Raw genomic sequence first — 15,114 nt, 5'->3', positions numbered from 1 at the left:
GCACCAGAGTACGATCCATTTTGCTCTTTTCTTCCAAAGGTTTTCGGTATGGGTTGAACAACTTCGTATCTGAAAATTCCTTGTTTGCAGTTCAATAATATAAATAATAAGTAAACTTAACACGGTAAAATATATAATGTTCTTATTAAGGTATTAAAATATAAATTCATTGAAAACATATAACTTCTATTATATTCAAACACAATAAAAGGTATAAACAGAAGATAAACGCATATTGTTATTATAGTCATTAGCTTTGTCTTATTTATTATTATAAAAAGCTTCTCGTTTATTGATTACTGTATTATATTTCCCATCTATCAATATAACTACTAATTTGGTTATCAATCAAGACTTATCACATCACCATCAAAAAAGTAACCAGATTAGAAATTCTTTATTCTTTGATTAAATCCAAACTGCACATTTCGAAGTCTTTTAACTTCCTCTTCAGTTGGAGTAGACCATTTTCATAAAACTTGCAATTTTAAATTTCCAAGAAATAATTTTTTTTTTCGAAAAATTCATTTATATGAAAGAAGGTGCCGTTAGATTGTAGTGTGATAAATCCTGACTAATAGACAAATTAGTTGCTACATCGATAGAAGAGGGAAAAAACACTCGGTTATGTGCATTTATATATTTAATTTAACATTTTCATAATATACAGTTTTGTTTAGAATAACGCCAATAGATATTCTATACAAATTAAATTTTGCAATTACGCAAATTTGAAATATTACGAAAATAACAATCAAATAAAATAATATTAATTTTAAAATTCATTGTCGTGTTAACAAAACCAAATGTTTTCTGCTTTCCAGGGATATATTAATTAGATCTATAGAAAAACCTCAAACCAAGTATTATAGCTTCGAGCTGACGACCACAAATTAATTAAAATTCAAAATTGAAACATAAAAATTAAATGGTTAACTACAATTTTAGTTTTAATTTTAATGAAACCGTGTTTTAATTTACGTTGTTTTATGTTGACACAATGGAATGACGTTTTTTTAAGAAATAAAAGTGCGGAAGGTGACAAGAAAGTTAAAAATAAACGGACTGTTCGTGACCAATATCGACGATAAAATAAAAGAAATTGTAGTATAATATGCCAAGTGTTTTTGTACTCCATTGTATGCCAAGTGTCACTCCATTGTATCAACATAAAACAATACAATTTTAGTATTTTTATTTAAATTTAATTAAATGAACCTTATCTATCGTCGATATTTGTCTCTAATAATTGGAATTTTTTTTTATTCACTTTTCATCGGGAATCATTTCCATGCAACAAAAAGTGCGGAAGGAAACAAGAAAGTTAAAAATAAACGGACTGTTTGTGACCAATATCGACGATAAAATAAAAAAATATTTTTCGTTTTCGAGGGTAAAGTCTATAAACAGCTGAAAGGTGTCCCGATGGGCAGCCCAATGTCTGGTTTGCTGTGCGAGTTAGTTGTAAGAAAAATGGAGCGCATCGCACTTAACAACTTCAAGGAGGACATAATCATGTATAAAAGGTACGTGGACGATGTGCTGGTTATATGGAGGAACCACGCAAGAATACAACAATTCTTAAGTGCCATGAATTCCAACGATCATGGCCTAAAGCTGAACTTGGAGCAAGTTAGTAGCGAAGAATTACATTTTTTGGACATTAGTATTGCATTTAGGAACGGGTCAATAGATACGAAGGTGTATATCAAACCTACACACGACCCGCTGTATATACCGTCAACATCGAATGATCCTATTACTTATAAGCTCTCAGCGTTTAGAGCTTTAATTAGAAGAGCGTTTCAGTATTGCTCTAACATACTCGATACGATGCGAGAGCTGGATAGAATCAGGCAAGTGGCTAAGGTGTTGGGATTTGGTCCAAGAACTGTTGAACGTTTGATTGCCGCTTACAGGAATCCTAAAGTAAACAAGAAAAAACGGGATCTGACAAACGGTATCACGAAATTCACGTATAATAAACGTCTATCATCGATCATGGAAGGTATTGCGGGCCGCATGAACAGCACTATTGTATACAAAAGAGCTCCCTCGATATATAGGCTACTAAGGAACGACAAAGATGCAATTAGACCGAGTGAACAACCAGGTGTGTACTCGATACCGTACAGCAACGACCAGTTAAAGATTGATAAAGAATACATCGGGGTCACGACGAGAAGCCTAAGTAAAAGGATTAAGGAACACAGATATGACGTGGCGAAGGGTAAATGCACAACAACGTTAGCAAAAATGGCGCAGACTGAGGGGTCCGTGGTGAAATGGGATGAAGCCAGGGTCTTAACACCGATACATTCGCCGACACTTGCGGCTACAACCGAAAAATGTGAAATTTATAAGTCCGGCTTAACCAAAAAATGCTTAAATTACAAGGATGCGGCGATTTTACCATCAGCTTGGAAGTTTTTAATTAAAAAAGTCACAGGAATACATTAGATACGGCAAAAGGATTGCCTAGAGAACTATAGACTATAGATTTTTACAATGTACACATGTAACATTGACATATTTTATTTTATTATTTTCTATGTTGTTTATATTAGTTTTAGTTTACGTTATCCAGCGTAGCGCGTGAGTTCTTTTGTAGTTTATTTCAATTTGAAATTGCTTGTTCGAAATTGTATTCGAATGTAGTTAGCCTGACGATGGCTCATGGAGTGGGCCGAAAACGTTTGTTTTTGATTAAATTTAAACGTTCTCAGCATCAAGGTGTTTTTTGTCTTATGATAAAATAAAAGAAATTGTAGTTAACGATGGAATTTTTAGGTTCGAATTTTGTATTTTAATTAATTTGATAATGTTGAATCATTTCTGACTGACAAATTCGAATAATTACTCTGTTGTGAATTAAAATAAATATGTTTGGAATTTCTGACGATGGGCTTGTCAGTCCGCATGTACTGACTGTACTTTGGCAAGAAGTTTGTACTGCACGTAATTAGTATACTAACGGAAAGAGGTAAATGGATGACTGTCCATTTAAGAAAGCATGATTTCTTGCTGTTTTCTTTTAGAAATACAACACAACGGAAAATTCATGACTTTGCACTTATCTACTATGCTCTACCATAGGGCATGAGCAGTCTGTCCTAAAAATACGCTGTTAATTCACATTATTATTAAGTTAATAGAATAAAATGCATCGTTTTAAACTGAATTACACGTGAGTTGGAATACCTCTCTATTTGGATATTTTCTGGTGATCTAAAAATTTGTTACTGTGCTTCCGCTACAAAAGTCTGTCACTACCTGTACTGGATGTGGTCTCCTGACAAATCTATGACATTAGAAGATAAACCAAAAGTTATTACGAAAACAGTGGCAAGATGATCACGTCGAATTTTCTGTACGATTTTAAATAGGACAGTTTTTATGAAAAACAATCATGAAAATTATTGATGAAATTAAAATGAAACTTTCTACGACTGCAGAGATTTATACACGTTCGTTTGATTGCATGCATGTTAACCTATTCTTGTTTCATTTTAGAATAAATGTAAAATAAACCAATTCACGTATTACTCTTATACAATACATACAGATTTTTTTATTATTCATTTACGGTACATAAACTTATGCACTTCCAGAACGTAACTAATTGTAGTTTATTACAATTGTTATTCATTAACATTAAAATCATAAAAGCATCTATTTTGCAATAACCGTCATTTAGAGTAAAATAGATGTAACGTAGTTCTACGTGAAAGCAAAATTACCTGAACTTTAATGATTCCTGAATGGTTTTCAAAATTTCGATATAAGTTCCTTCCTTAATTTGTGTATTCGATGCCGAAAAATTCATTATAAATGGTATCTATAAATTTAAACTGTTCATTGATACAGGCTTATATTTTATTGTTAATGTTATAAAAAGTGCATAAAAATGAAATTACATTTACTGCAGCCACTTTCCAAACGTACCCTTCATTAGATTTTGCTGAAAATAAATACAGTTTAATAACTACGTATTAAACATTGTATATACAGGGTGTTTCACAATGATTTCAATGTTGAATAACTCACAAACTAATTGCTAAAAAAATCGAAAATTTTACACAAGGAGCAAAATTTATTCAATTTTATTTATGAAATACTACATCGGACAAATGATGACCATTCGCGGCTACACAAGACTCGAGGCGTTTCACCCAGCTTTTGGATACATTTTTCGTAACTGCTGGAGGAATTCTGGAAATTTCATCTCCAATTCGATCTCTTAACTGTTCCAAGCTTCTTGGCCGGTCAAAGTACACTTTTACCTTCAAATAATCCCACAGGTAAAAGTCTGGCGGGGTTAAATCAGGCGATCGAAGATGGCCATTCGAAACGAGCGCGTTTGGAAATTATGCGGTTGCCAAAAGCTTTACGAAGAACTTCAAAGGTCTTGTTGGCTCTGTGCCATATCACGTAGTCTTGTTGGAACCAAGTTGACCGGAGATGTCTACTACGGCGAAGGGTGAGGATTCGGAACGTATTCAACATCTCTGTATACCGGGCAGTGTTTACAGTATCTTCGAAAAAATACGAACCGACGATGCCCCACCTGCCCCTACGGTTTCTCGCTCGTTGTTTAACGGCTTGTCTTCGATAGCGTTGGGATTATCACATGTATGAGTCTAGTAGCGATAATTTTGTTTATTCACTACGCCAGTTAAATGGAATTGCGCCTTGCCAGTCATTAAAATTTTATCAGGATCAATTTCTTTATTCTCGATTTTATCGAGCATCTCCTCAGCGAATGTTTTTCTTTTTGAATAATCTCCGGGTCTAACTTTTGTGTCACTGCTAATTTGTAAGGATGATAATGCAGACCATACCGTAATATGCGACGAGTGGGTGCCGGCGAAAATTTCAGCGCTTGGGCATGTTTTCTTAGGGAACGACGAGGACTTTTCTGTAAACTGCTACGCACACGATCGATGTTCTCGGGAGTTTGTACGGTCTTCCTACGGCCGGATGACTTTCGATTCGATGCACTGGCAGTTTCACGGAAGTTTTTTACCCAATTCGATATTGTTCCACAAGCAGGAATTGGATATCGCGGCTAAATGTTAAAATGTTGTACGAAATTTATCTTGCACGCGCACGTGATTCGCCAATCCGAAAATAGCACTCTACCGCAAATGCACGATGTTGCTTCCACCAGTACGCCATGATACTACGTAATAACCTATTGATGAGATGAAAGTTGACAGTCCGCACTACTAATAGAGAGCGCCATTGTCACTGTATCTCGGTTTTAACGCGAGTTTCTCAACTTTGAATTTGTCAAAACATTGTGAAACACCCTGTATATTGTAAATTGAAAAAATTGAAAATAACACTGCACAACATACAAAATGTTTTTGGATGTTCCTTTCTTTCATGAGTGAAATCTTACTAATTTTGGGATAAGAAAATCGAATACGTCAAAGAGAAATTTTCATTAGCTCTAGTTTCTGTGATATACAATAGGTGGCAGCATGTGTTTTTATCGGCTTAAGAGAAAACGATAAACTTTAATTACATATGCTCACAACATCGAAAGTGCTTTTGAATTTTTTTTAAAATTACAATTACATTCTAAGCGTTCTAGATTGATGGAAGAATATTTGGCAGGCGGTTCGGAGTGAAGAGAATCATGTGGTTACTTCATAACATCGTTTTCTTTTGACTTGCCTCTTGTAAGTGAGTTTCCGTGCATCCCTACACACAGACCAACAGACTACAGAAATGGAGAATATTCCATTGCTGTAGTCTTGTCGCTAAAAGTTCTGCCTTATTCTTTGACAAGTCTAGGTTTCGAATGAGATCACTCAATTCTGCTTGACTCAGTCTGTGTGGTGTATCATCTTTTACCTCAAAATTAGGGTCATGGAATGTGGAAGGTTTGTTGGATTCTTTCTCTCCCACACTTTCTACTTCAATCTCATAATGTTGGGTTGGAGTAGGAACTGGTAGACTATCTGAATGTGGAATAGGTCGAATAGCAGATGCAAGATTTGGGTATTGAACTGTTTCTTTTTTCTTCATTGACAATCTTGCCTTTATAAGTGGAGTCAAGCAGAAATAGCAGTCATCTGTATTGTTTGTAGGCTCCCGTCAAACCTTAGGCACAGCAAAAGCCATAGATTATTTTTTATTTTTCAGTCATTCTTGTAGTATAACTGAACAAGAGTTGCAACGTGGAGCCCATGACTTATCCTGCCCCTACCTTCATACCCAAATAATGGTGATAGGCAGTCTTCAGAAGAGGCGTCAGATTGTGTTTCTGTGACGAAAATGTTATTTCGCCAGAAATATAACAAAAATTGTTCACAAAATTTACACATTTTCGTGGCATTTTGGTATAACCAGTATTACATTTCAAAAGCACTCCAAAACCAGGAATTTTGTAATAAGAAAAACAGAAGCAATATTAAACTCAGAGTCATAGCTACATTAATTACGTTTATAATCTACAAACATATGGAAAATATTGTGCTATGTCAGTTGAGAGGTGTGACAACTTCCCCGAAAAAGAAATTTTCCCCAAAATACAAACGTAGACCCTAAAAAATGACATATCACTGTATCTCCAAAGCAGGAACTAATTGGTCATTTTTATGGTGATATTTGAATTCAGCATATGGAAATACATAAGAATGCGCTAATTTTGAGCCTGAAACATTTTCATTGTTGTGCAGTGTAATCAATTAAATACACTTATTAGAAAATATTTCATCCAACAAATTACTTAACACTGCTATTTAAATCCGAGCATATGCAATATACGTGATGTTAAGTAGCAATTAAAGAGATTTTGTGTGGAACTACTTATCAATAACATACATAATATAATAATATGATAAGAGATAATTTTGCATGAAAAGTCTATCTGCTGCAAAATAAAACGTTAATTTCGATATAAAAAAGTATAGCTACTAAAAATTAAATATTAGTTAACTTTTATCAGGAAAATCTGCTGTCGTTGATGATAAAAAAAATTAATTCTTAACACTAAGAACAACTTGAACATATAACGCTAAATTTTTGTTTCATAATCTGTTATTTCATTAATTCTTATTTGAATCTTCATGTTTGAACAAGGTTATAAATTTCAGCTGCGTAATAACGAAATAAATTCATAAAATTTCAAGCTACTTAATGTTGTATTAACTTACGGTATATAATGTTGGCACAAAATGACAACCAGCTTATAATTTTTTTTTTAATTTTCTCTATTCACTTGCGATATAATTAATTATATCGCGAATAAATACAAAAAATGGTAATGAAAACATAACAATAAATGAAACTTAACGTTCTCACCTTCATTCGAAGAAATATTGTTGAAAGTTACGAACAAAAAAAGAGCGAGCAGACAGTATTCCATTTTCACTGGCAATTTGTAGAACGGACAGAACTTAAGCCGTTCCCAAGAAACACTTTTTGTAACTATATTCGAAATTGCTTACAGATATTTTCGTCATGGGAACGAAATGTAATTTTATATTTCATTTTTTCAGTTTCGTGAGTTATTCATTATTCTAAAAAATCGTTATTATTGCATGTTTAGAAGAACAATATAAAACAATTACGGTAGTTTCAAGATTAAAAACAAAATAATAATGTATTCTTTTATCAAAGCATTAGATGATTAATATTGTGAAAACTTTTGTGTTTTTAATGTGGTATCTTCGGTCATTTTGATTAATGAAGAATTGTATTTTATCTTTAGGTTGTCTCCTATCTGTCTCTGGATGGATTTAAAAATAAAGTAAACGATTTAAGCTGACCCAAAATTGTGTGTATGGTAATTATTATTTAAATTGGTATTATGTATTTATTCACTTCGTTTCTGTTCTGATCAGACAAATATATTATAGTACATTTTTATGGGAATTGTTTTGTTTTTTATCATTTAGAGTAGGCTATATTTTATTTTTAATTTTTAATAATAAATCCAGATTTATAGATTCACCGGCTAAGATAAAAAAATAATAACTTCCCAATAAAATATTTAGCATTATCAAGTTAACGTATAGTATCTTTATCAAGTTAAATAACAAAGCTTTCCAAAACATAATTCTAAATTGATCAAGATTTTTATTAAAACACTTTCTTATCCTGTAAAAAAGTATTTACATATTTACAAAAATAATCTTTTTATGTTAAATGTAAATTATTTATTTTCAGGTATAATGTTTTACTCTTCTTAAGTTTATAATATTTCACTTAAAATATGTGAAAAGAAACTTGGTTTATGAATTATTTGTTGTTATAGGACACAAACAAAATTAGTTCGTGTTCTATATTACAATATATTATGCTCCCCAGTTCATATTAAAAGAAATATTTATTCTACTTAAAATGATTCGTTTCCGAATTACAATTGTATTTTTTCTTGCATATAGAGGTAATTTTATTTCAATCAAAATCCAAATTGTCATGTAGATAAAATGAATATTATCGACTGTTTTGCAACTTAAAACAAAATAGTTTTTTATTTTTTGATGCGAGCGTGATATAATCATCTGTTATGTATAAAATACAGCTTATCTTCTGTTAATACTAGTATCTTGTATTTAGGATAATCTTGGCAAAAGTAATTATTTTTGTTTTACAAATAGGCCCATAAATCTAACATTTTCGACGAAATAAATTAATTTTAAAACAAGTTTGTAAAAGTCATTTTAAATAGTTAATTTAGTATCAATTGCATTTAATTTATTTTTAATATTCATATTTAATTAATTAACTATTTAAATGTAATTCGTAATACTTTAATCATTTAAAATTAATGATGACTAAGTGAGATGTAATTTAACCATTAGTCATTTTGTGAATTTTCTTTCTTTGGGTTTACAAGTACAAAGAAAAACAATATAATCATTTAAACCGTTTCTAAATACTGAAATCGAGATGATTTCTAGAAAATTAAAAACAATTTTGTTTTGATGCATTTTAAATAATTATGTCAACAAATGATATGTAATTAAATGACCGAATCACTTCTTGAAAAATATCTGTTGAACAATTAATTTGAAATTTTATCCAAAAAATAATAATAATTCCTCTGATAATATACAATATTACATAAAAAATTACACAGCAAAAGAAAAGCATTGGAATGGAATTATACTTTATTAGTTATAACATAATGGCGTTGATGATTTATTGTAATTATCAACACCATTGCGTTGTATTGTAATAATTTATAAATGATTACAATATAATAGCAAATAAACAATTTCACGTAAAATAATGATACTATTTAAAGAAATTCAGTATCTTGTAGGATTTTTCCTTGCTGGATACGAATTGAAATACAGTCGGGCAGGTGGATATACAGGAAATAAATGACATTCTGGGACAAATGTAACAAGTTTTACCTAGATCCTTCAAACTCATAGATTACCGAATCTGTCTTACCATTGGTCTCCTCTATGATCGATGAACTAGAAATTTGTTGACCGGGCAGGCCAGGAATTGTGGAATGAATCTCTAGCCGTTGACAACTGAGCATTATCTTGCTCGAAATAGATATTTGCATTCCTGACATACAAGGCAAAACACGAGAACACAAGCTTTTCTGAAGAGTCCTTCTGCAGTTAATATTTCTCGTCCTAGTGGGACGAAAAATATTAACTGCGGGTAAACGAATATCATGCAAGTTGGATCTTAAGCACGACGGCAATGAGGCAGCAAGCCGCTTAATAGTAAAGGCCTTGTCGAAGCAATTGCCATTCGTCTTCCACGCACACTAACACGGTGATGATCTGTTTCTAAACGGAACCGGAAAACAGTAGACTATTTTCTGTCATCTCATCGCTTTTGGGGCGTTAAGGGCAAATTTGAGCGCGCGGCGTAGAAGGCGCCTTACGTGCAAATTTACCTCTGTTAGTCATCTTCCACTAGTATAGAGAAAAATAGGTTACATTAGTGAGATTCCTTTGTCTCTAGATGTTTAACATCGACGCCTTTTCAATTGTTCGTGCTTGCCTTACTATCAGACGATCATTTGTCTTGGTGGTCTGTCTGAGGACGACTACAGGCTGTCCCAAAAGTCTCCATACAGTGACACCAATCAAGCCCACCAGTGGCGGAATAAATAAAACCATTGAACACTGGTAGTTGGTCGTTGGTTCGTGCCTGACCAATGGGCTGGTCTGCATGCAGTGTTCCGAGTTTTCTTCATGTGTCTAACACCTAAACAGAATTCAGTTTCCACACAGTAAGTCCTGCTAGAATTTACGCCATTGGCACATCACCCATGTGTTCCGCCGTTACTATACTCCATCAATTCACTGACGCAAATCTTTATTCGCAAAACATTAAGATTTCAGCGTTAAGTTTCATTTCACCTTTGTATGTACGGAAATTTTTGAGACATCCTGTAGAGCCTGTCCAACTCGTATATATGACTTATCCATTGCTTCATCCGCTCCTCACAGTTAAATCAAAACTGCCCATATGGAGGGCAATTTGCTTACATGGTTATCCCGCCTCCTTTAGATAATGCAACTCCACCGACTCCTCGAGAGATAGCTTTGACTGCATGTTACAGACCAGATTGGCGCTCGAAGACTTCCAGACAACAGATAGACTAATAACTTAATACAGTCAGCCTCTGCCAGACTTTTCCTAGGATATTGGGGTAGACATTTTAAGAAAAATCAATATTTATTACTTTTAATGCTGGAATTATTAAATATAAAATTTTGTCACGTGTGAGTCATCTGTTAATGTCTATAGATTTTTCCATCGTTTTAAAATAACGATATAGCAGCTTTTGTTGGACTAATTTTTTAAATAGAAAGAATTATAATAATGTATTGTATACAAAAGAAATGCACATATCGATTATTTGTATTAATTTATTAGTAAGCGAATACAATTTTGTACTGAAAAATTGCACACTTTAAAACTTTAATTCAAATTCTTGATTGTATTTTAACAATTACTTTAACAACAAATATATTTTGTCTATTATCCGGAGGGTGTATATGACCGAAGGGTCAGCACCCCTTTGATGCTCGTCAGGACTGATACTAGTGTATCCGTTGAGACGCAACGGATACACTGTAGCAACGGCTTTATATACTGTCGCTTCCTTCAACACGTTGTGCAAATGAGCCCCTGAATTAAGCTGACTGCAGGGGCTCATTTGCATTGTGAATACAAATCTCAATGCAAATGTGCTCCTGACAAGCTGATACAGGGGCACATTTGCATTGAGATTTTTATTCACAATTAACGTTCATTTGTTATTCTTCTTTTTGATAAATATAGTGTTGAGATGAAAATTCCTGCAAAAAAGTTCACGAACAACTTATTGCACAGATCAGTATTGAAAATGATTTATTTGTATATACAGTACGTATTCTCCCGGTACCTACTTTATATTTATAATGAAAAAACTTATAAACAAAACAGTAGCATACAAGTTTTCTACTATACAATTTCAGTTTATTTTCTACTTTTCAGAGTTCGCATTTTTATGGGACATCGTGATGGCAACAGGATAAGTATTTTGTATTATGTCATTACAAAACTCAAAACTTATGTCATTATTACCATCGTGAACCCGCTGGTTTTAGGGTGCAAATTTTTAAAATTTTCTGAAGTTTAATTTTCGAGAGATGTTAGTGCTATCGTTAAAATAACATTGCAAGAAAAAGGTGTAGAATATCGTCCTTGTCATCAACAAACGTTAGAGAAATTAAACAATAGGCCGTTGCGAAACAACAACATTCGATTACAAAAGAACAGAAAAGCGACTCCATAACGTCAATGCAAATCATTGCCGAGCAGGCACACCTGCAAAAGTAATCTTAGTATCTTAAACAAGTGACGATTACATGACTGATTTCCCACGCATTTTCGTATAAAAGGTGAAGACACCGGGAGTTCCTGGAGGTTATCATCTTGATGTGTAGATGACATAAGAAGGTGGGTTTTGGAGTCCGAAGAGAAGACTCATTCTCCACACGAGGAGAAACCCGTCCCTTCCAAGCGAACATCATATATGACAGCGCCATATACTTCGTCAAGATCGTCAAGAAATATTTTTGTTAGAAAACTGTATACTCTCCGCGTCATTAGGCTAGCCCCACGCAGGATAAGACTACGAATAGCCGCGATTATATTGTACGGTTTAATTTTTGTATTTTATTGCCATATTTAGTCTCTTATTGTATAACGAGCATGTATATCGTAGATTTAAAATATAATAAACCTTTGTTTTGTTATGTACAACCAGTCCACCTGTCTTATTCGAGCGAAGGACACCTATCGACTTACCAACGCGCCTTCTTCTTCATTAAAAAATCATCCAGAACGATATTGTGAGCAGTCTTTGCCAGACTGTTGCCAAGTAAGCGGTCTTTAGGGAGCCATTAGCCTTTCGACCCCCGAATACTCATACCATTATATTATATGAGACTTCTGGAATTAGCTCATTTGTAAGAGCACAGCAAAGTTTGGTAAATTAGAAAAAAATGTTTATTTTAACTTTCTGTTCTGTAATTACAGAATGCCTTTTTATCTCATATCCAACGAAAACTATTCAAACTTTAATAATATAAAATCCTTGTTGACACGACATTCGAACTAAAACGCAGAAAGTATTTTCTCTTAGCAAATAAAATGTCAAAAAATCATTTCAGCAAATAAACCGAAAGATTATTTTTTAACTAACTCTATGGTTTTCTATAAATAATGTGCATTTTCAAGTATGTTAAGTACGGCAAAAGAAAAAATTTTCAAAACGTTTTAGATATTTTAGAAATATCTTACTGGATCGCGTTTTGAAAAGTTAACAGTCTTTTGTGACTTCTTTGTTGTTTGTCACGATAGATGGGGCTATCTTTAAAAGTTCTGTAATTATTTTATACTGTTGGATTTAAGTGGAAAATTTTAAGAAGTGTCTAGAGAGCATACCTAAATAAAGATTTAACAGAGAAAGAATTCTCTAATTTCCGCTAAGTTCTGGAACTAATATCATAAGTTAAGTTTCTGTTTGTGTTTTTCCGCATAATAAGTATGTTTTATTCATAACACAGACAATTATGAATAAAATAGGCTGAAAAACAAAATCGTTTTACAAAGATATTTGTTGTTTTATAAGAAAAGTTGTTTATAAACATTTTAATAGAATATAATCTTGAAGAAAACGGCGCAGCTTGGAAAATATTTAAATCTCTTAGAAAAGTATGTATGAATCACATAATTCACCAGTGATATTTACAGCTAGTAACATTGATGTGACAGAAGAATATTTCAAAAACTTTTTCGGTTTTCTACATGTTTAATTACTCATTCTATCTTGATCTGTTAGTCCATAAATAACTATTCATTTTCAAAATAATATCATCATGCATTATTTTGATAACTGTGAATATTCTATTTATTACTTATATTATCTAGTTTTATTTTGAAAGCTTTATCATTTAGAAATAACTTGGTACAATGTGAAAAATTAGTTCTCATTAAATTAATAAAATAGACACTTGTAATGCAAGCTTATCATACCAGCTAGTAACTAATTATTCAAATTTTAATTTTCTGTTTTCAGTATCTAAGATTTGTATCTACAATAAAAGTGTTTTCCTAATATGCATTTCAGATGTAAAATTCCTCTTCAGTGAGCAATAATTTTTAGAATTATTAATTAAACAAAAAACATCGACGTCATTAATTTAGTTTACAATATCTGTAATCGATAAGCAGTAGTTAAAATTGTTATTATAAAATTACTATTTACATAGTACAGTTTGCAAGAATAAATAAATTACATATTTTAGTATTATAGCATTTAAATACACTTATATATTTGTCTTATAAGACCGGTTCAAAGAGACATACGGATCAAACAGTAAATAAGTTATTTCTCTTTGTTTCCTTTTCTATGTACATACTTTGTTATGGTATGTATTTCGGCACAATTCCTACATTATACATTTCATATGATAAAACATAAAGGTAATACAGTATATTTACAACTAACGGCTAACATTATATGGTACAAAGGCAAATATAAATTTTCCAAAATAATGTACACAACTCTAAATCTTACTTTTCCATACTGCAGTATGCACATTTAGAAAGTCTTTATTGTTAAGGTAGCCTTGAAGTCGATAGAAGAGCAAAATGCATCAACCACCGCTGAGGTAATAATAAAGAGGCATTGGCGAGATGTGACAGCTCTTTAGCTAATCGAGAGGAAAACAAATAAATTTAATACAATACTTTCAAAATTAATTGCAATTGTGAAAAGTAAACCTGAATGTCAAAATAAACATTTTTTATGCATATGTGGCTTGTTGTGGCTTTTTATGGCTTCTATGTGGCTAATTCAATTGCGATCGTTCTCAAAATCTCTTTGATCGAATTAACTAAATCCGGAAGAGTTTATTGTAATTGCGATGAGCAATTCGAAAATATAATAAAAATTTGCGTCTAAGGCTGTTTTAGACACATAAAATAATAGCAAAAGCGCGCACAACAAAGCGATATCGCACCCACAGACATAATGTAGACAAAATTATTAAAAAAACGGTTAATGTTACCTATGGTAGCCAAGATGGCGGCGGGGAAATTCTAGAGGCCGACGGGGAAATTCTGGACCGCGGTGGGGAAATTTTTTCACTCTCCGTTCGAGATTGCGACCGGGATTACGTCATGATTTCGTCATCAACTGAAGATATCCGTAGAGGGCGCTTTGATTCTTCGAATTGCGTGTTATCGGAATTATGCAAATTTTTCCTCCGAGTATGAGTGGGCGTCTTGTCGTGCCGAGAGATTTCGTTGGTTTTTTCTTACTTTTGGAATTTTTGTATTACGAGGTAATTTGTAATGTTCTTAATTTTATTTGCGAATTTAGGCTGTTGGAAAAGTTGTTTATATTGAAAAGTAGGCTAAGCGTTTTCTGTGATTTTTGGAATAGATATTTCGCAACCGAGTCATGGCGGATTGTGATTTAGAATCGGACGGATTTTGGAAACAGTGTACTGAACGACGTTTTTATCAGTTAATCGAAGCGGAGTATTCCGAGTTGGGATTAGACGAAAGAATTGATGGCGGACTGAAATTCGCCGTGAAATTAGGCCTCCAACACGCCGAGGAAGT

General features: G+C 32.8%; 1 protein-coding gene across 1 annotated transcript; it reads left to right on the top strand.

The window, feature by feature from the left end:
- The first annotated feature begins 1,425 nt into the window (after nt 1–1,425).
- LOC136976192 (uncharacterized) lies at nt 1,426–2,460 on the top strand. Its single transcript, XM_067271419.1, has one exon. The coding sequence runs from the start codon at nt 1,426–1,428 to the stop codon at nt 2,458–2,460; it is 1,035 nt and encodes a 344-aa protein (XP_067127520.1).
- Nucleotides 2,461–15,114: the final 12,654 nt, after the last annotated feature.

This window comes from Centruroides vittatus, unplaced genomic scaffold (assembly GCF_030686945.1).
Source record: "Centruroides vittatus isolate TY-2023 unplaced genomic scaffold, ASM3068694v2 contig_397, whole genome shotgun sequence".
Classification (NCBI taxonomy): Eukaryota; Metazoa; Arthropoda; class Arachnida; order Scorpiones; family Buthidae; genus Centruroides; species Centruroides vittatus.
This window is presented reverse-complemented; position numbering and strand designations above follow the sequence as displayed.

What these genes read in the sequence shown, in the direction of transcription:
- LOC136976192 (XM_067271419.1), top strand. Translation starts at nt 1,426, where the DNA reads ATGGGCAGCCCAATGTCTGGTTTGCTGTGCGAGTTAGTTGTAAGAAAA.